This window comes from Bos indicus x Bos taurus, chromosome X (genome assembly GCF_003369695.1).
Source record: "Bos indicus x Bos taurus breed Angus x Brahman F1 hybrid chromosome X, Bos_hybrid_MaternalHap_v2.0, whole genome shotgun sequence".
Taxonomy (NCBI): domain Eukaryota; kingdom Metazoa; phylum Chordata; class Mammalia; order Artiodactyla; family Bovidae; genus Bos; species Bos indicus x Bos taurus.
The window spans coordinates 69,836,043-69,858,162 of record NC_040105.1 but is presented as its reverse complement, the minus strand read 5'-3'; the positions used below and the strand labels follow the sequence as shown (position 1 = coordinate 69,858,162).

Here is a 22,120-nt window from a genome sequence, read left to right as displayed (position 1 = left end):
ACTGAGCGACTAACAGATTCACTGTAATGAAAGTTATATGAGTGTGGTCTCTCACACAATATCTTATTATACAAATGTATCTTTTCTATCTTGATTAAGCACTTGTCACTTACCGTAATTTTTGCAGTCGAACAGCAAAGTTAGCAGATTTCTTTTCCTTTACAATTTCACAAAGATAGCGACCTCAGCAAGTGATTTTTTTTTCTGTCCTTATTGAGAGCTTTCATCTTTCCACTTAAAGGAAGCACTGTATGACTTCTCTGTGGCATATCTCATTGCCAACATCACTACTTTTGTGTTTTGGGGCATTATTAAGTAAAATAAGGGTTACTTGAATACAAGCATTGTGATATCACAACAGTTGATCTGAAAACCAAGACAGCTACTAAGTGTCTAATGGGTGGGATATGCTGGACAAAGGGATCATTCACATCCTGGGTAAGATGGTGAGAGATTTCATCACACTGCTCAGAACAGCTGCAATTTAAAATTTTTGAATTGTTTATTTCTGGAATTCTCCACGTAGTATTTTCAGACTGCAGTTGACCACGAGTAACTTAAACTTTAGAAAGTGAAACTGTGGACAAGTGGGGACTACCATATAAATAAACTACTATTGAAGAGTTTGGCCTAAAATTTGGGAAGCACTTTGGCGGCATGAACACTATTCAGGACTTAGTTTTGCAGACTCAAACTGATTTAACAGTGTAGCCAGAATTTATCTAGCTCTGCAGACTTTGTGTACACTCGCCAAACCATAAAAATCCATGGACATTGGTAACCAAAGAGCTAATTTTTAAATTCACTAATTCAGCATCTTTTACTGACAAGAAGGCCAAACTAATCATATACCTAATTGGTATACCCTCTCCCCTTATAGGAAAGTCTAAAAAAACTACTTTTATAAGGGTTACTCTTAAGTATAGAATCAAAGCAAGGGAGTGGGTTATTTTATTGGTTGATGTCTTTAAAGTGAAAGTGAAAGTGAAGTCGCTCAGTCGTATCCGACTCTTTGCGACCCCATGGACTGTAGCCTACCAGGCTCCTCGTCTATGGGATTCTCCAGGCAAGAGTACTGGAGTGGGTTGCCATTTCCTTCTTCAGGGGATCTTCCCAACCCAGGGATCAAACCTGGGTCTCCCGCATTGGAGGCAGACGCTTTAACCTCTGAGCCACCAGGGAAGCCCAAAATATTTCTTTGAGCCCCTTTTTTCTGGGGGGGGGGGCAAGAATACTGGAGTGGGTTGCCATTCCCTTCTCCAGGAGATCTTCTCAATCCAGGGATTGAACCTGGGTCTCCCACGCTGTAGGCAGACGCTTTACCGTCTGAGCCACCAGGGAAGTCTTTAAGTTATAGTTATTTTATAGAAGCCAATCTCTGTTACAGGGTTACCTGCTGAGGGTACCTGAATGCTTGCATCTGTTGGTGAACATCTTTTCCCTGGACTTAACATTTTCTATTTTTTACAAGTATTATCACATCAGGAAAGTTACAATGCAAATGAATAGGTCATAGATTCTTTACCTTAGCAATTCCAGTGTTATCTTAAGAATACCATGGTCTCATGACAGAGAAATGTTATGCTTATCACTAAATACTTATGAACCTTTTAGAATTGACTATTTCTGCCAATTGGTTGCCATTTTGTATTTGTTTTCCCTACAATAGAGTACTCTCTTACTCCAGTCTTCTTTCCTCCACATTGAGAATGTGCTCTATTTGAAGCTTACCTAAGCTGCTGCTGCTGCTGCTAAGTTGCTTTAGTGGTGTCCGACTCTGTGCAACCCCATAGACGGCAGCCCACCAGGCTCCCCCCGTCCCTGGGATTCTCCAGGCAAGAATACTGGAGTGGGTTGCCATTTCCTTCTCCAGTGCATGAAAGTGAAAAGTGAAAGTGAAGTCGCTCAGTCATGTCCAACTCTTTGCGACCCCGTGAACTGCAGCCTACCAGGCTTCTCCATCCATGGGATTTTCCGGGCAAGAATACTGGAGTGGGGTGCCATTGCCTTCTCCTATTACCTAAGCTACATGAGACAATTTTGGTTCTCATAAATGTATTCTTTTTTTTGCATAATCTCTGAACAGATTAAAGTAATTGTGGTATGGGAAATTTTCCATTTTAAAGGAGTAAAATGTAGGTTTCTTAGCTAGGAATTTATATTTCACAAGCAGCCTTGGGTTTGACTCTTGGATTACTTACCACTTTGCTTAGATGAATCACTTAACCCACCTAAACCTGGGCTTATTTGTCTTTGTAAAATGGCTAAATTTCAAGATATTTGCTGTTAAGATTATTTTTTGGTAATCTGTATTCTCGTGGACTACTTTTTATTCAGCTAAACATGAATTCAGCTCCAACTTTCATCAACTTTCCTGCAAAAGGGAAGCCCAAACGGGGTGATACATATGAGTTGCAGGTGCGTGGATTTTCAGCTGAGCAGATTGCCCGGTGGATTGCTGACAGAACTGATGTCAATGTAAGTTTCCTTGCTTTGTAGAAAGTTACTTTGTCATTATCTACTTATTCTTCTGGGAGGTCCTAATTGGTCTCATCCTCATATCACTGAGATGGTGATAGTTTGTCAGTCCCTTTATAAGTAGCATTTAACAGAATCATCCTGATGAGTGACATTAAAACATGCTCTATTACTTAGTCAATTCAGCATGGAAACCACTCTTTCGTCCTCACTAAATCCATGGAGTATCTAGTTGTACTTGGCAAATACTTCTTAATCTAAAAGATGTATATGTGTGCTCAGTTGCTTCAGTCATGTCCAACTCTTTGCAACACCATGGACTGTAGCCCACCAGGCTCCCCTGCCCATGGGATTCTCCAGGCAGGAATACTGGAGTGGGTTGCCGTTTCCTCCTCCAGGGGATCTTTACAACCCAGGGATCAAACCTTTGTCTCCTGCATCTCCTGCCTTGGCAGGTGGATTCTTTACCACTGGGAAGTCCCTAAAAGATGTTATGTTGTGGCTAAAAAGAATATTGCATCCATACCATTTTAGGATACGTTATAGGCTATTTTAATTAGGATGAAAAGAAAAAGTGTGATTTTTTAATGAAAGTAACCACACTAATTTTGATTGTTTTCATTTCAAATTATTTTGATCTATATACTTAATGAATAAATTTCATACTTTAAAATGTTTTTCTCTCCTTTTCATTAGATTAGAGTAATTAGACCCCCTAATTATGCTGGTCCCCTTATGTTGGGATTGCTTTTGGCTGTTATTGGTGGACTTGTGTATCTTCGAAGGAGCAATATGGAATTTCTCTTTAATAAAACTGGATGGGCTTTTGCCGCTCTGGTGAGTGAATGTTGGAAGAAAAATTGTTTAGATAAAACTCCTAATATTACATTGTTAGGTGGCATTTTGTTTCTTTCTTACCTGTGGTAAAAGATTTTATATATTGATATTTTTATTTTATACCTTAAAATCAGTTTGTTTCCTCCATTATCTCATTAGTATGGCAAGAGCTTGAAGGAACTCCTTGTACCTAGTTTTTATTCAATCTGAAAGACTTTCAACCCTATGAAAATCTCCATTTTTTTAATTCTTCTAAAAGGCTTTTCAGTATTCAATTTTAAACTTGTATCAGTTTATTTGTAATTTTAAAACAGTGCTTTCCTTTCAAAGTAAATATCGATTCTTGTGATCCTTATGATGAAATATAAGCTTTTTTGTCATTTATGGAAAAATTTTTTTTCATGTAATACTTGAGGATATGCTTTTCATATACCTGTTAATTTAATTAAAGTGGGACCATACCATATTATGAGTATTTCATTATTTTTTGTTTCCTAGTGTTTTGTGCTTGCTATGACATCTGGTCAGATGTGGAACCATATAAGAGGACCACCATATGCTCATAAGAATCCCCACACAGGACATGTGGTAAGGGAAGTCCAGGATTTCTTTACATTATATACCAAAGTTAACCTTAATGATTAATATCCTGTTAGATCAGTGCTAGTATATGAAGGAACTCAATTTAGTTTTGACTTTTAAATTGCTCTGTATTAATAATGAACTTCGATTGCTAAAAAGACTATGCCATACTCTCAAAAGGGGGACTTTTTTTTTTTAAATCCCTTTTGAGTAAGCTGGCTAAGAATGAAAGTCAGTCTTCAACTAAATAGAATAATTGATCAAGTACTTGACCATTTACTGTTTCTAGGCACTGTACTAGGTATTATTAGATAGAGTGATAAGAAAAATGTAGTCCCTGTTTTCATGGAGTTTATATTATTTTACCTCATGGTCTTGTACACTAAAATACTAGTTTTCTCATTGGTTGAAAACATAGTATAAGTATAGTGAATAAGTACAAATAAATATAAGTATGAATAAATAATAAATAACACAGAAATAGCATTTATTTTAGTCAGACTTTTTACAGGTGAATTCTACAGATCCAATGTTTACATACATCAGATGAATTAATAATTTCATAATGTTTAAAAATAGCCAATTTTAAGATTACATTATCAAATTTTAACATTTATTTAAAGATTAAATTTTGTCTTTTTTTCCCCCAGAATTATATCCATGGAAGCAGCCAAGCTCAATTTGTAGCTGAAACACACATTGTTCTTCTGTTCAGTATCCTCTTTATAATAAGTTCTTGGTGCCACATTTTAATTTGTCTATTTTCTCACATTCCAGTATTTTCTCTGTAACATTTGGTTGAGGCTGCTGTCTTATTAATGCAAGTCATAATATCTTTGGAATTATATTACTGTATCACTTGCCATAGCCCGATCAACTGAAGACCTCTAGGGACAAACTTGCAATCTGATAAAGCCAATGATCTAATAAAGATCATTGCTACAAGGGGGACTATAAATCAGAGGAACCATGTGATTTCTTACCTATGGAAAGGTAGAGTTGTTAATAGGACTTAAGGAAAGATAGTGCTTAGATGAAATGTAAATGAAGCAATGTTTTGATGAGCTCAAAGCAAAGCCAGGCTAAGTGTAAAGAGGTCAGTGTCAAGTCTGGACTGAAGTGGATCCAGGATTTTGTTTCCTGGAAACTACAAAGTTCAGATAAATGTACAGTTTGTTTTCAGAAACTCCTTTTTTGAAGCTCTGTCACTTTGGTTCTGAATTGAGGCTACTTAGAAATTGTGCTTGTAGATCAAGTGACTTAAATCCTCCAGGTAAGAATGGAATATTTCCTTCTTACTTATGTAGTTTGAATCAGTTTATGATTTTAGATTACAGTGTTCCTCATTGAGTAGGAAAGCAGTAGTTACTCAAAGATGGAGTTTGTTTTGACATTTACAGCTTCAGCATGTCCTAGGGAGAAATATTATTTCCTGTGAACTGTGCAGCTACTTTATATGTGTGTTTTCCCGTCCTCTGTCCCATAGGACAGATTTTTACTTTTTCACATCTGAAAATAGATGTCTCTGTAAGCTGCAAGGGTAGATAATAGTGATATCAGATAGGTAAGAGTATACATTTCTTAGTATTACTGAGCATAGTTTACCTACCTGAATGCATAAGCAGTGACTCTGTGAAACAAATCAACAAGGTAAACACATGTAATGTTCTTTTAGGTTGTGCTTCTCAGGCAAGGAGTCCTGATATTGACATATTGGAATCAGTTGTAGCCCAGACAGTTAGAGAATCTGCCCAGTGACTTGATGGTAATGTCATTTGCCCTGCTTTGTGTCATCTGGATGATTTAGAGGAATTCCATTTTTTGTAGTTACAGACATACTTTTCATACAGTTTAGTTTTTTAGTGTATTATAAGCGTTTACTAAATTGTATGGCCTTCATAGTTATGAAAATGCTTGAGAATTACAGAAAAATAAGAAAATATAAGCAAGGAAAAGGAAAATAGTCACCATTATTAAATGTCCTCCAGGGGATCTTCCCAACCCAGGAATGAAACCCAGGTCTCTTGCATTATGGGCAGATTCTTTACTATCTGAGCCACCAGGGAAGTCCATAATGGATATGTCATAATTCAATTATTCTCTATTGGTGAATATTGCAAAAAATATTTTCTTACACATAAAAATAATTGATGGACTTCCCTGGCAGTTCAGTGGTTAAGACTCTATGCTTCCATTGCAGGGGGCACAAGCTCCATCCCTGACCAGGAAACTAAGATCCCACATACCTCACAGCACAGCCACCCCCCAATAGAGGGTAGGGAAATACATATGTGCCAGAAATACATATGTACTCTGCTACCCCTGGCAAGTCCTAATTATTGTTATGTATTATTTTTTAAAACTGCTCTTTCAGTAGGAAAATAAATTGTTTAAATATAGTTTGGACAATAATAATCAAAGTAACTTAAGCATTTCTTTAGAATTCTGTAATTATGCTTCATTTTATACAAATATCTTTGTCTTTATCATCTATGATACACTTTATTTTACTGGCTCTTTTATTTTTATTTTTTATTGACGTATCATTGATTTACAATATTGTGTTGGTTTCAGGTATACAGATAGTGATTCAGGTTTTTTTAGGTTTTATTCCATTATAGGTTATTACAGGATATTGAATATAGTAAATCCTTGTTGCTTATCTATTTTACAGATAGTAGTTTGTATTTGTTAATCCTGTACCCCTAATTTGTCCTTCCCTCCCTCTCCCCTTTCATAATCAAGTTTGTTTTCTATGCCTATGAGCTTGTTTCTGTTTTGTACGTGGATTTATATGTATATTATGTACCATGCTCATGTTTAGTTGCTCAGTTGTTTGTGACTCTTTTTGTGACCCCACGGACTATAGCCCACCAGGTTCCTCTGTCCATGGGATTCTCCAGGCAGGAATACTGGATTGGGTAGTTATTCCCTTCTCCAGAGGATCTTCTTGATCCAGAGATTAAACCTGGATCTCCTGCATTGCAGGCAGATTCTTTACTATCTGAGCCACCAGGGAAGCCCTTTTTATGTATATATGTATGTGTGTGTATATATATATGTATTCATATATGTGCATATACTCCCCTCCCCCACATTTTGTGATTTTGATGTCCTGTTTTACATCTTCATGCTTATCCTTTTACTGTTTATTATAGTTATAATCACTTTTACAATTTTTAAATTGTTTTTTAAATCTATATACTGGTTTATTTAAGTGATCTTAAATCCTTCTATATATTTGCCTTTCTTAATGTGACTTTTTCCCTTTCCCGTATATACTTTCTTCTTTTCTATTTAGAGAAGACATGTCAATATTTCTTTTAGGGTAGGTTTAGTATTGCTGAATTCTTTTAGTTTTCACTTGTCTGAGAAATTGTTTCTCTCTCCTTCTATTCTAAATGATAATCTTGCTGAATATAGTACCCTAGGTTTCAGGTTTTTCCCTCACAGGACTTTGAATATATCATCCCACTCCCTTCTAGCAGTGTTTCTACAAAGAAATCAGCTGATAGCCTTATTGGCATTCTCTTGTAACTGACTCTCTTTTTCCCTCTTGCTGCCTTTAGAATCCTCTCTTTATCTAGTTCCTTGTTATAATGATCTGCATTTCTATCCATCATCTTTCTTAAATCAGTTCTTGTTATTACCACCTTTTTGAACTCGGGGTCTAGTAGACTGGTGAGCTCTATTTCATTATTTTTTCTTTCAGGGGATTTCTGCTGTTTTTTAATTGGAAGTAGTTCCTCTGCCCTGTGTTTTTTTTTTTTTTTTTTTTGGCCGCACTTGCTGCATGCAGGATCTTAGTTCCCTGGCTAAGGATCAAACCTGTGCCCCCTGAAGTAGAAATTTGAAGTCTTAACTATTGGACTTTGCCTTTTCATTTTACTTATCTTTCTCTGTCTCTATGACTTTAGGAGAAAAATTATCTACTATGATGTTAAAGGGGTGTTTTTAAGTGGGAGCATCCCTGTGCAGACTGTGTATGTCCAGTGTTTCTGCTGCAAGGTAGTTTTGGTATGGACGCCAGCCACGTCTTCCCTCAGGGTGTGCTGGCGATTGTCCCCTTGATAGGGGATGTGATTGGTGTTGGAGTATCTGGAGCCTGTGCTAGACTGAAGCGGAGCTTCCTCCCTGCTCTGTGGTTGTCACTGTCCTGTCAGGGATAGGGTCTGCTCCTCAGCTGTTGGAGTAGAAGCCCTGAAGGTCAGGTTTAATCAGGCTCTATTGCCTGTGAATGCATGCCCTGCCCCAAAAGAGGTGATTGCTGAAGTAAGTGAGGCCTGTGCAGTCACAGAGGACTTATATGCTGTCTGTGTAAGTGTCTATGGTTCCACTCAGAAGCAGCACAAGGTTGTGTCCCTTTGTTGTGTTTGTCCCAGATCTAGTGCAAGGCTGTGGTGAGGAATAGGCTGGGGACTGGGGCATTGTGGCTGCAGGAATTGAGATGGCTGCACTGCCACAAGAGATCTGGGCTGCCTCTGTGGCAGTCTTCTCCCAGGACCTGTCTGTCTCAGATCAAGGGCTAAGCTGTGGTGTGGAGTGGGTGGAGGCTGAGCGCAGCTGGGATAGAACCACTGTGTACACCCAGACCATACCCCAGGCCCTCCAGTCTGTCCTACATGAGTCTTGTCCCTGAGTCTCTCTGCCTGGTATTTCAGCACTTAGCTGCTGCCTGTTCTTGTAGCACCACCCCAGGCAACCTGATATGTCTCTGTATAGTTAGACCGAGTCTTTGCTCAGGTCTCACGCCAGGCTGTGGTGTGGAATGAACAGCCAGGGTCTTCTCCGCCCCTTCAGTTTGGAGTCGTGGTGAGGTGACAGCCAGCAGTGCAAGGCTCTGTCCACTCTGCCATCATGTGTGTGCTCTGTGCAAGTAGAGTCTAGGCTCCTCTCGCCCTTTTGTCTGTCCCAGTGGATTTCCAAGAAGGCAAGGTCTGGGATACTCAGATTGTGGCTCCACATGATCGCTCCCCAGAGTGAGGATCTGCCTGTGTGGACCTTCTCTTCATTACAGATCCCTCTGAGGTTGGTAGGTCCTAAGCTGACACTTTGCTGGTTACATGGAGATGTTTCTTGCAGTTTTGGTTGTATAGGATTTCTTCTACCAGTATCCAGTTAGTTTTCCATGAGAATTATTCCAGTATAGATGTATTTTTGGCATGTGTATTGGGGAGAGGTGAGCTCTACATTCTCCTTCCTACTCTGCCACCTTGAACCACAAATCTACTAGCTTGTTTAATAGCCTAGTTCCTGTTTATTATGTAATAACACCTCCTCTATTTTCTATTCAGTTCTCTCAGGGTAAGATGATTATGTAATTATTTACTATTTATTGTTTGTATCCCCTACTAGAGTGTAAACTTGTTCAAGGAATGGTCTATATTTCCTCTAACTTTGTAACTCCAACTAATAGTGCCTGCCTATAATAGACAGTGTTAGTAAAAGTTTAAAGAGTCTATAAATGAAATAAACCAATACATATGGAAGTGCATCATAGCTCTTGATAGCTAAGAACAACAGCACACAAAGACCTTGATGGTATAGTGTAAGATGGAAAGCTCTAGACCATGATACAGAAGCAAACTAGTCCAAAAACAAGTCTCGACCATTCATCAGAGTGTCTATAGCCAGAGCCTTTAGAAATGATCAATCTTCATGCATGTGTGTGTATTAGTCGCTCAGTTGTGTCCAATTCTTTGTGATGCCCACCAGGCTCCTCTGTCCATGAGGATTCTCCAGGCAAGAATACTGGAGTGGGTTGTCATACCCTCCTCCAGGGGATCTTCCCAACCCAGGGATCGAACTGAGGTCTCCCACATTGCAGGCAGATTCTTTACCAGCTGAGCCACCAGGGAAGCCCAAGAATACCGTAGTGGGTAGCCTATCCCTTCTCCAGGCCATCTTCCCAACCAGGAATCAACCTGGGGTCTCCTGCATTGTAGGCAGATTCTTAACCAACTGAGCTACCTGGGAAGCCCATCTTTATGCATACCTGCATATAAGTATGCATCAGTTCAGTTCAGTTCAGTTCAGTTGCTCAGTCGTGTCCGACTCTTTGCGAACGCATGAATCGCAGCACACCAGGCCTTGCTGTCCATCACCAACTCCCAGAGTTTACCCAACTCATGTCCATCGAGTTGGTGATGCCATCCAGCCATCTCATCCTCTGTCGTCCCCTTCTCCTCCTGCCCCCAATCCCTCCCAGCACCAGGGTCTTTTCCAATGAGTCAACTCTTCACATGAGGTGGCCAAAGTATTGGAGTTTCAGCTTCAGCATCAGTCCTTCCAATGAACACCCAGGACTGATGTCCTTTAGGATGGACTGGTTGGATCTACTGGCAGTCCAAGGGACTCTCAAGAGTCTTCTCCAACACCACAGTTCAAAAGCATCAATTCTTTGGCACTCAGCTTTCTTCACAGTCCAACTCTCACATCCATACATGACCACTGGAAAAACTATAGCCTTGACTAGATGGACCTTTTTTGGCAAAGTAATGTCTCTGCTTTTTAACATGCTATCTAGGTTGGTCATAACTTTCCTTCCAAGCAGTAAGCATCTTTTAATTTCATGGCTGCAATCACCATCTGCAGTGGTTTTGGAGCCCAAAATAATAAAGTCATCACTGTATGTATAGGTGTATAATATACAGAACACTAGTAAGGTGTATAATAAAGAATCCTAGTAAGAAAAAAAGATCACTGAGGAAAACAACTTAGCTAAGCAACAAAACCATGAATGAGTATCATCCCTAAGAAGAGACTATTAAAAAGAGTATGTAAAATGGTAATGAAAGGATGAACAGGCAAATTTAGAGCCAATTATAAATTCAGGCCTTATCTGAACACCTATTTTCCCCTTTCTGCTTATTTTTACCCACATGAGATAGCATACAATGTGCATGTGTATATGAATAATTAATATGAGCATTTTAAATTAATCTTTGTATTCACCAAACTGCAGGGTGAATCTCTCTTTTCTACTTGAACACATTCTATTTTGTTTCAGAATTTGATTTTTCTTATTTTACTGTTCAACCAAGCCATGTACTACCGATTTGCAAGAGTACGTCTATTTTGTATTTATGTAGCTTCTATATTAAGGTGAATAAAAGTGAAGTCATGGCTCATAGGATTTTGTTTTTTTATTAAAATAAGACAATTTAAGTAGTTTAGTAGTAATTTGTGCTTTGAGGTTAATTGTTGAAATTCTAAAAAATATTTGTTAAGTTATTTTTCAAATAAAAGTTAGTTGCTATTCTCTCTAAATGGTGTACATTTCAAATGTGTTCTTTTTTGGCAAGTAGTTGAAATATTCAAAATGGCTACTTAATTTATTTTAATGTATACAAAATGGACTCAATAGTTGGAAGAATGTTTCAGAAGTTTATTTCAAAATACAATTTTAGAGGAAAACTCATGTTTTATCTCGAAGTTATAGTGGGACATTTGTTTAAAATATCAGTTTTTATTTGTACAAATTAAGTAATTTTCTAACCTTAATTTTTTATTATATCTTCATAGTAAATAATTGTCATACTATATAGGCACATGATTACTTGGTTATGGGAAGGATAAATTGGAAGATTGGGATTGACATATACACACTACTATATATAAAATAGATAATAGGGACCTACTGTATAACACTGTATGGGCTTCCCTGGTGGCTCAGCTAATAAAGAATCCGCCTGCAGTAAAAGGAGACCTGGGTTTGATCTCTGGGTTGGGAATATCCCCTGGAGAAGGGAAAGGCTACCCACTCTAGTATTCTGGCCTGGAGAATCCCATGGACTATACAGTCCACAGGGTCACAAAGAGGCGGACGTGACTGAGGGACTTTCACTTTCACTGTATAGCACGGAGAACTCTACTCAATGCCCTGTAGTGGCCTATATGGGAAAAAAGAATCTGAAAAAGAGTGGATATATGTATAACAGATTCACTTTGCTGCACACTTGAAACTAACACATCATTGTAAATCAGTTCTACCTGAATACAATTTTTTTAATTACTTATAATTTTTGTAATTGAATTAAAGGTTTATATATTTATTCATTCTATATTATTCTAGGAATATTAAAGTTTTTGTTATTTCTCTCTGTGAATTTCTCCTTAAACGATTTTTCTAAGATGGTGGGGTTACCTTAGGGATGGTGCTTTTATGTGAAGCTGCTACATCTGACATGGATATTGGAAAGCGAAAGAGTAAGTCATATAATATGCCAAGATGTAGCAGTTCTGCCTTTATATGGAAAAAAGGAATATCCTCTAAATCACTTCTCCTCTTAGTTATATTATTTTACTTCACTATTATAAAAGTAATATGTGCTCATTGTAGAAAGTGTTGGGGGAAATAAGAGAATGAAACCTTTGGAGGGGAAGTTACCCATTATTCCACCATTAAAAAGCTAATGATTTTAACATTGTAATACAAGTTTCTTCCATTTCTAAAAACATCTTTTCAACTGTATGTATAATATTTTGAATCTTATACCCCCTTTTTTAATTGGAGTTAAAATATTTCACTAATATTTTCCCACACATAATTTTTAATTTATTGTTTATGCTATTTATTTAACCATTCTGATTTTGTTAAACATTTAGTTTTGTCTTTTCATTATAATGAATAGTTATTTAGTGACTATTATGGTATATATTAAACTTTATCTTCTTTTCATATTAATTCCTTAGTGTAGTATGACTGTGTGGTCCTGTGTATGAGTATGTTCAGTTATCTTGATGTTTTGAGCTGATGATGCCAAATTCTTTACCCAAATGTTTAATAGTTTAGATTCCTATTAGTGGCATTTCAGAATGCTTGTTTTCACTGTAACTTTTTATCAACATTAGAGAACTTTATTAAAAATATGTATGTAAGTGTGTATTTGCTAATCAGATAAAGGGGAAATGTTATATTATTTTGTACTTCTTTGTTTATTACTGTAGTTGAATATTTTCTTAGATGTTTATTAGCTGTTTTGTTTTCCTTTGTCTAAAATACCTTTTTGTCTTTTGCCATTTATGTATGTTACTCCTTTTCCTGTTGGTTTGCATGGACTTTTTATATATTAGAATTTTCATATGCTGATATTTGTTACAAAGAAATGCTAACAATGTAATTTACTTAATATGAAATCAGTTTGAGTTTTTATTTTATGGTTAAAGAGTTAAATGTCATCAAAATTAACCTAGGTTAATAAATCTATCTACTTTTTCCTTCTAGAAAAAAAGATGATGATATTGGATTTTGAATTTGGGAGATAATTTTTCTGTTGCATTGAAATGAAGTTTTACATATTAGAAAAATAGAGCTAATGTAGCAATTTTTCATCCAGTCAATATACATCCTTTATTTCCTGACTTTTGAAAAAATGCCTATTTCAGTATTCATTTTTGGAGAAAGGCCATCTGGGTACTACTGCAATGCTGGGATGAATTTAAGTTGTAAAACATTTTGGTGACATATATTAAGTTAGTCACAATTTGATCTATTTCTAAGATTGTAATTAATGAAATTATCACAAATATTAATAATAAATATTTCTTTAGCACTTATTATATATCAAGAACTTTCCTAAGCACTTTTAGATATGTGAAAAAATTAGAATACAAATACATATTCGGGGTGAAGCTATATATACATGTATATGTGCATTTGATTAGGAAGAAAAAAAGACTTCTACAAAGAGCATGTGTTAATACTTATAAAAAATTATTTAAGATTTAAATTTTTGGCCCCTAATCATATTGTGTGAGAATTGTAAAGGGAAAATGGATTATTCTCTAAGTATAACAAAACTAAACATTGTCATTAGTATTGTCCAATAAATATGTTTCCCTAGAGCTTCCATGCTTTTCCACACCTACCTCTCTGCTTCTTAGCCAGTCTTAGTCCAGGGATTTAAAAATCCTCATGTTATGGGAATCATACTTGAGCATTGTAGGGTCATCGTCTAGGGTTAAGGTTGGTAACTGCTATGCTGAACCAGAGCATAGAGAGCTATGAATTTGGGGGTAGGAATCAGGTTTTTTTTTCCCCTCATAATTCAAATAAGTAATCTGAGTTGAAGGATGTCCTCATATAAGCAGTGTTCACGAATAAAGGACTTTCAACTAAGGCTGTCAGAATGATATTACCAGATGTCTTTAAGTCAATATTTATCAATAATACAATAAGGCCATACATAATAAGGACTTAAAAGAAGTTTAAAAAGTGAGTTATATTAAAGCAATTATCCTTTGATTAAAAAACAAATTGTTTTAAAAGAGTGAGTTATTTTCTTGTCAGATGTAAAACAGTGTTTCTAACACTAAATTCTGTGGTGGTGTTTAATGGAATTCATTATTTCACACAATTAAATTACACAAGTGTAAATAGAACTATTCTATTATAGTGTTCAGTTCAGTACAGTTGCTCAGTCATGTCTGACACTCCGCGACTCCATGGACTACAGCATGCCAGCCTTCCCTGTCCATCACCATCTCCCAGAACTTGCTCAAATTCATGTCCACTGAGTCTGTGATGCCATCCAGCCATCTCATCTTCTGTCATCCCCTTCTCCTCCTGCCATCAATCTTTCCAGCATCGGTCTTTTCCAATGAGTCAGTTCTTCACATCATGTGGCCAAAGTATTGGAGCTTCAGCCTCAGTCCTTCCAATGAATATTCATGACTGATTTCCTTTAGGATTGACTAGTTGGATCTCCTTGCAGTCCAAGCAAGGGACTCTCAAGAATCCTCCAACACCACAGTTCAAAAGCATCAATTCTTTGGCCCTCAGCTTTCTTTATAGTCCAACTCTCACATCCATACATGACTAGTGGGAAAATCATACCTTTGACTAGATGGACCTTTGTCGGCAAAGTAATGTCTGCTTTAATATGCTGTCTAGGTTGGTCATAGCTTTTCTTCCAAGGAGCAAGTGTCTTTTAATTTCATGGCTGCAGTCACAATCTGCAGTGATTTTGGAGCCCAAGAAAGTAAAGGTCTGTTACTATTTCCATTGTTTCCCCATCTATTTGCCATGAAGTGATGGGACTGGATGTTCTTCTGTGTATTCTTGCCACCTCTTATTATCTTCTGCTTTTGTTAGGTCCATAAGGTTTCTGTCCATTATTGTGCCCATCTTTACATGAAATGTTCCCTTGGCAGCTCTAATTTTCTTGAAGAGATCTCTAGTCTTTCCCATTCTGTTTCCTCTATTTCTTTGCATTTATTGCTGAGGAAGGCTTTCTTAATCTGTCTTTGCTGTTTGGAACTCTGCATTCAGATTGGTATATCTTTGCTTTTCTCCTTTTCCTTTAGCGTCTCTTCTCAGCTATTTGTAAGGCCTCCTCAGACAACCATTTTGCCTTTTTACATTTGTTTTTCTTGGGGATGGTCTTGATCACTGCCTCCTGTACAATGTCATGAACCTCTGTCCATAGTTCTTCAGGCACTCTGTCTATCAGATCTTATCCCTTGAATCTATTTCTTACTTCCACTGTATAAATCGTAAGGGATTTGACTTACATCATATCTGGATGGTCTAGTAGTTTTCCCTACTTTCTTCAGTTTAAGTCTGAATTTGGCAATAAGGAGTTCATGATCTGAGCCACAGTCTGCTCCCAGTCTTCTTTTTTGCTGACTTTATAGAGCTTCTCCATCTTTGGGTACAAAGTATACAGTCAGTCTGATTTTGGTATTGACCATCTGGTGATGTCCATGTGTAGAGTTTTCTCTTCTGTTGTTGGAAGAGGGTGTTTGCTATGACCAGTGCGTTCTCTTGGCAGAACTCTTTTAGCCTTTGCCTTGCTTCATTTTGTACTCCAAGGCCAAACTTGCCTGTTACTCCAGGTGTTTCTTGACTTCCTGCTTTTGCATTCCAGTCCCCTATGATGAAAAGGACATCTTTTTTGGTATCAATTCTAGAAGGTCTTGTGGATCCTCATAGAACTGTTCAACCTCAGCTTCTTCAGCATTAGTGGTTGGTGCATAGACTTGAATTACTATCATACTGAATGGTTTGCCTTGGAAATGAACAGAGATCATTCTTTCATTTTTGAGATTGCACCCAAGTACTGCATTTCAGACTTTTTTGTTGACTATGAGGGCTGCTCCACTTCTTATAAGGGATTCTTGCACCCACAGTAGTAGATATAATGGTCATCTGAATTAAATTTGCCCATTCTGGTCCATTTTAGTTCACTTATTCCTAAAATGTCAATGTTCACTCTTGCCATCTCCTGTTTGACCACTTCCAATTTGCCTTGATTCATGAACCTAACATTCCAGGTTTCTATGCAATATTGTTCTTTACAGCATCGGACTTTACTTCCATCACCAGTCACATCCACAACTGGAATTGTGTTTGCTTTGGCTCCATCTCTTCATTGTTTCTGGCATTATTTCTCCACTCTTCTCCAGTAGCATATTGGGCACCTACTGACCTGGGGAGTTCATCTTTCAGTGTCATAATCTTTTTGTCTTTTCATATTGTCTATGGCATTCTCAAGGCAAACTGAAGTGGTTTGTCATTTCCTTCTCCAGTGGACCACATTTTGTCAGAACTCTCCACCATGACCCGTCCATCTTGGTTGGCCCTACTCGGCATGGCTCATAGTTTCATTGAGTTAGACAAGGCTGTGCTCCATGTGATCAGTTTGGTTAGTTTTCTGTGATTGTGGTTTTCATTCTGTCTGTCCTCTGATGAATAAGGATGAGGATTCCAGAAGCTTCCTGATGGGAGACTGACTGTGAGGGAAACTGGGTCTTGTTTTGATGGGTGGGGCCAGTAAATCTTTAATTAAGTTTTCTGTTGATGGGTTGGGCTGTGTTTCCTTATGTTGTTTGAGGCCAAACTGTCAACTGTGCCTCCACTGGAGACTCCTGGACACTCACAGGCAAGTCTGATTCAGTCTCTTATGGGGGCACTTCTTCTTTCTCCTGGCTCCTGGTGTGCACAAGGTTTTGTTTGTGCCCTCCAAGAGTCTGCTCCATTATAGTGTAATAGAGCAAATTAAAGGTGAAGGCAGACTCCTGAAGATATAAGAATGGGAATGAAATTTGTTGTAGTTTAGACTTACCAGTAGATATAGCCCTTGCATTTTACTCTTAGAAGTGTAGCCTAAAATTTATGTTCTTACTCTTTACTGTGTTTAACATGCTCATTTTACTCTCCTTTTATTTTTCTGCAGTAATGTGTGTGGCTGGTATTGGACTTGTTGTATTATTCTTCAGTTGGATGCTCTCTATTTTCAGATCAAAGTATCACGGATATCCATATAGGTATTATTTTTTCATTTGTATAGTGATTACCTATGCTTTCAATGATTAGAGTTGATGTGCTATATAGTTTTTTTTTACTTTACCTCCAGATTACTCTAGCTTCTGACATAGAGATAGGCTTTGAGTTATGTTGCATATAGAAATTATAATAATTATGATATAGTGAATAAAACTATGTGATTTCTCAGGAAAATCATTCAGGACTATTCTGACATCATTTAATTTAACCTAGAAATCTATCAAACACATAACGATTAGAACATTTTATACCCTCGCACAGTTCCTTATTTGCATACTTTACATCTTTTTGAGGACAAAGTATTTTTTAATGTTTTTTCCAAAACTTTTCACTCTGCTTTTCAGGCTGTTTAGGTAGAATAAACAGAACATTTGAATAGAATCCAATTTGTAGACTGTAGAATAAGAAAGAGTGTTTAAGAAGGTCTGATAGACTTGAAATATTCATAGCGATCTCTAAAGCTCAGCGAAGAAATTATTCTCCTAGTTATAACTTCTTGATTTTATTCTGTTAATAGCCAAAAGAAATGTACCTGTACACAACAGGCAATATCATGAGTTAGTTTTATAATCTGAGTGCCATTTACTACAATTCTTGTTTTAATACAACATTGCCCTGTTTTATAAAGGATCATGAACACTAAATGTAAAGTATATCAAGTGATATTTTTGAGACACAAATTCATTCTTCGTATTTTCAACAGAAGTTTTTAGTAGATAATTTTGAATAACTCCCTGGCCGGCTCATTATATTATAACATTTCTAAATGTATTTTAATCAGTGAACAACTTAAATTAATCTCCTTTTGCATTTCTTGCAAACTTGTTTAATTCTAAAGATTAAAACCTATTAGAACTTTGATCCTTGACTAAATCCTCCAGCTCTATAATTTATTCTTCTGTCTATATGTATTTTAAAATAATTTATCCCCTATAGAATACTAACTGGGATGCAGGGGTAATCTTTCTGGTATTTCTATTACTTATATGATCACTGTGGTTGATTCAGTTATTAATTGGTATCTCTTCGGGAGATATTTTAATTTGAGGTTATTTCTACTTCCTTTTCTTCTAAGACTACCTCAGCATCTCAGTGTCTCTTTTTGTTATTGGTACTCAAAGTTTATTATACATGTACCCAGATGTTCTTTGATCTGATATGATAAAATCAAGATATTTGTTAGAGGTAAAGACTATTTTTCTTTTAGATATTAATAGACTGGTATATATTTTTGTTTCAGCTTTCTGATGAGTTAAAAAGGATTCCGGAAATATGTAGACACTGGAGTAATGGAAATTGAAAAATGAAAAATATGTGTGTGAAAAGAAGAATGCAATTTATGTATTTTGGATTACCTCTTTTTTTCCCACATGATTAAAATAGTTAATCATTTAACCAAAGAAGATGTATAGTGCCTTAACAAGCAATTTTCATGAAGTATTTGGATACAATTCTTCTCTTAACCTTCCCTTCCCAGTAAACTTTCTGGAACATTTAATTTAGTGGAATTTTATAAAAAATTTAAAACTACTACATTTTAATTAGAACAAGGTTCAAAACTGTGTTGCTTAACTTTTGACCATGTGATTTTTTTATCTTATCCAAAGGTAGTTGGGACTTGTGACCAGGTGTTCTTGCATATGCCTGTTACTGATAACAGCGTCAGGAATCCATTCTTAGCTTTTCCAGTGTTGCATGGATGTGCATACTTCACACATCTTTCCTTTTAAGCAGAGAAATCATATATGCTATGTGTCTTCTGAAAATGGAACACCATTCTTCAGCGTACACATCTAGACTTTAGAAAAAGATCACTAGCCAGTCCTCCATCTTCCCTCCTGAAATTCTTTGCAGACCTTGTTTCTTGGTAGCTGTAGACATTAAGAAGTATTCCTAAATACAGGATTATGATTTCTTCATGAGTGTGGTGTTAGCTGCCTGTATTTGGAACAATTTCAGGCTCATTCTGTTTCCCTAATTTATTTAAGATGAAAGTGAAGTTGCTCAGTCATATCCGACTCTTTGCGACCCCATGGACTGTAGCCTACCAGGTTCCACCGTCCATGGGATTTTTCAGGCAAGAATACTGGAGTGGGTTGCCATTTCCTTCTCCAGGAGATCTTCCCGACCCAGGGATTGAACCCAGGTCTCCTGCATTGTAGGCAGACACTTTACTGTCTGAGCCACCAGGGAAGTCCTTTATTTAAGATGGGCCCCTCTCTAATAAAAATGTAGCTTAGTATTAAAATCAGTGTAAATTTACAATTGACCAAAATGTTTCTGCAACTCAGAGATTATCACTTATTTCATTTGTACCTAAGAGAAAAAAATGGATTTATCTGGTTAAATCAATTTCTGTATTACAGTGACAACACATTTTATTAACCCTTGTGTTTAGGAAAAGGACTCCCCTAGATTGGGAAAATAAAATGATGAAATATTAAGTTGTTGCTTATGAATAGAAAGTAAATTTTTCTTGTAAACTGTTCTGTTTTCTTGCTATTATGTTAACCTTTGTCTTCTCACTTTATGTGGAGAAACAAAGTTATCATTTGAAGAAGTTCTGTTTGAATTTAATCTTTTTTCTGTCAATAAAAATAACCATATGTGCTAACCAAATTTCTGTGAAGAATGAAAGTTGATGGTTATCAGTAGATATAGCTATAATCTCTTCCATGGCTGTAAAGGGTATCCAGAAATGCCACTATTATAGAAATATGCAAATTCCAATTGTGAAGAAATTTTAAGAAATCTTAGAAGTATTACATTAAGATAATATTGTGACTGCCTGCTACTATTTACCATCTAATAACTCTCCCTCATGGTCTAGAAATCTTACATAATAGACATTTAAAGAAAGAGATGATTATAGTTGCCTATGAAGAAATGTTCTATGTGGGGCTTTTGGTTTGTTTTTTTTTTAAGTAGATTTGGTGGGTGAGGTGATATTTACTCTCTACTGGAGCCCATTTTTGTTACTCCACTGTAAATTGCGTGATTCTGGATTCCTTATCTGCTGTTTTTGTACTTGTCTCAGGCCAAATAAATTTACGCTGTGATTCTTATGAGACTTGTATGAATATGCCCTGATTTGTACAGACTAACCAGGGGAATATTACTGCCATGTAACCTATAGCTCCAGATAATTTGCAATGAGCATTGAAGAATGACAGTTCTTTGTATTTTTTGTGTCTCTCTTAAGAGCACATTCTTCTTCTTTAAGGAGAGAAGTTGTGTTCTGGCTAAACTCTGTAGAGGGCAGATTTACTACACTTAGAATAGTGTTACTTTTGTGGAAATGTTGAAAGTAGCTTTCATCTGAAGTGCCTTAAGTAGATTCTTAAATTTACTTTTCTAGTATTGATTTAAATATTATTTGTTATGCATTTTAAAATACTATTCAAAATTATACATTGTAGTGGCAGAGATAAACAAATGTCTGGCTGTTTGCTTTTTGATCATATCAATAAACTTCTACAATCTAAATTCTGAGTTTTTGGTTAACATCTAAAGAAGGGTGAATTGAAAACACTACACTAGAAGTATAATATTAGGCTATTCCATTTTGAAATTATAACTAAATTTACTATTGTCCTAATGGCAATAATTTGGTAGGCCAATTAGGCATTTCTCAATTTAAATACTTTCTTCCAGGATTCTATCCATTATCCTTTATGAATGCTGTCACCCTCTAGATTAGTCAGAACAATCAAGATATGTAAAATAATGACTGTTTTCAATGCTTCGTTACATTTTGTCCTAGTCAGTGAATATTGTGACTAGGTAACATAATGGGAAAGACTAGAGATCTCTTCAAGAAAATTAGAGATACCAAGGGAATATTTCATGCAAAGACGGGCTCAATAAAAGATAGAAATGGTATGGACGTAACAGAAGCAGAAGATATTAAGAAGAGGTGGCAAGAATACACAGAAGAACTGTATAAAAAAGATCTTCATGACCCAGATAATCACAAAGGTGTGATCCCTCACACTCACCTAGAGCCGGACATCCTGGAACGTGAAGTAAGGTGTGCCTTAGCAAGCATCACTAAAAACAAAGCTAGTGGAGGTGATGGAATTCCAGTTGAGCTATTTCAAATCCTAAAAAATGATGCTGTGAAAGTGCTGCACTCAATATGCCAGCAAATTTGGAAAACTCAGCAGTGGCCACAGGACTGCAAAAGGTCAGTTTTCATTCCAATCCCAAAGAAAGGCAATGCCAAAGAATGCTCAAACTACTGCACAATTGCACTCATCTCACACGCTAGTAAAGTAATGCTCAAAATTCCCCAAGCCAGGCTTCAGCAATACGTGAACCATAAACTTCGTGATGTTCAAGCTTGTTTTAGAAAAGGCAGAGGAACCAGAGATCAAATTGCCAACATCTGCTGGAGCACCAAAAAAGCAAGAGAGTTCCAGAAAAACATCTATTTCTGCTTTATTGACTATGCCAAAGCCTTTGACTGTGTGGATCACAATAAACTGTGGACAATTCTGAAAGAGATGGGAATACCAGACCACCTGACCTGCCTCTTGAGAAATCTGTATGCAGGTCAGGAAGCAACAGTTAGAACTGGACATGGAACAACAGACTGGTTCCAAATAGGAAAAGGAGGATGTCAAGGCTGTATGTTGTCACCCTGCTTATTTAACTTATATGCAGAGTACATCATGAGAAACGCTGGGCTGGAAGAAGCACAAGCTTGAATCAAGATTGCCGGGAGAAATATCAATAACCTCAGATATGCAGATGACACCACCCTTATGGCAGAAAGTGAAGAAGAACTAAAAGCTTCCTGATGAAAGTGAAAGAGGAGAGTGAAAAAGTTGGCTTAAAGCTCAACGTTCAGAAAACAAAGATCATGGCATCTGGTCTCATCACTTCATGGCAAATAGATGGGTAAACAGTGGCTGACTTTATTTTTCTGGGCTG

The 22,120-nt window shown here is 36.8% G+C and overlaps 1 protein-coding gene across 1 annotated transcript in view; it reads left to right on the top strand.

Annotated features, from left to right (window-relative positions):
* MAGT1 (magnesium transporter 1) overlaps window positions 1–20,671 on the top strand; it is a 49,017-nt gene extending 28,346 nt beyond the window's left edge. The window contains exons 4-10 of the mRNA XM_027533273.1: window positions 2,338–2,478; window positions 3,175–3,315; window positions 3,814–3,903; window positions 4,548–4,611; window positions 12,031–12,105; window positions 17,076–17,166; window positions 18,426–20,671. Coding sequence (XP_027389074.1) covers window positions 2,338–2,478; window positions 3,175–3,315; window positions 3,814–3,903; window positions 4,548–4,611; window positions 12,031–12,105; window positions 17,076–17,166; window positions 18,426–18,441 — 618 coding nt within the window. The 3' untranslated portion in view covers window positions 18,442–20,671. The remainder of the gene's footprint in view (window positions 1–2,337; window positions 2,479–3,174; window positions 3,316–3,813; window positions 3,904–4,547; window positions 4,612–12,030; window positions 12,106–17,075; window positions 17,167–18,425) is intronic.
* Window positions 20,672–22,120: the final 1,449 nt, after the last annotated feature.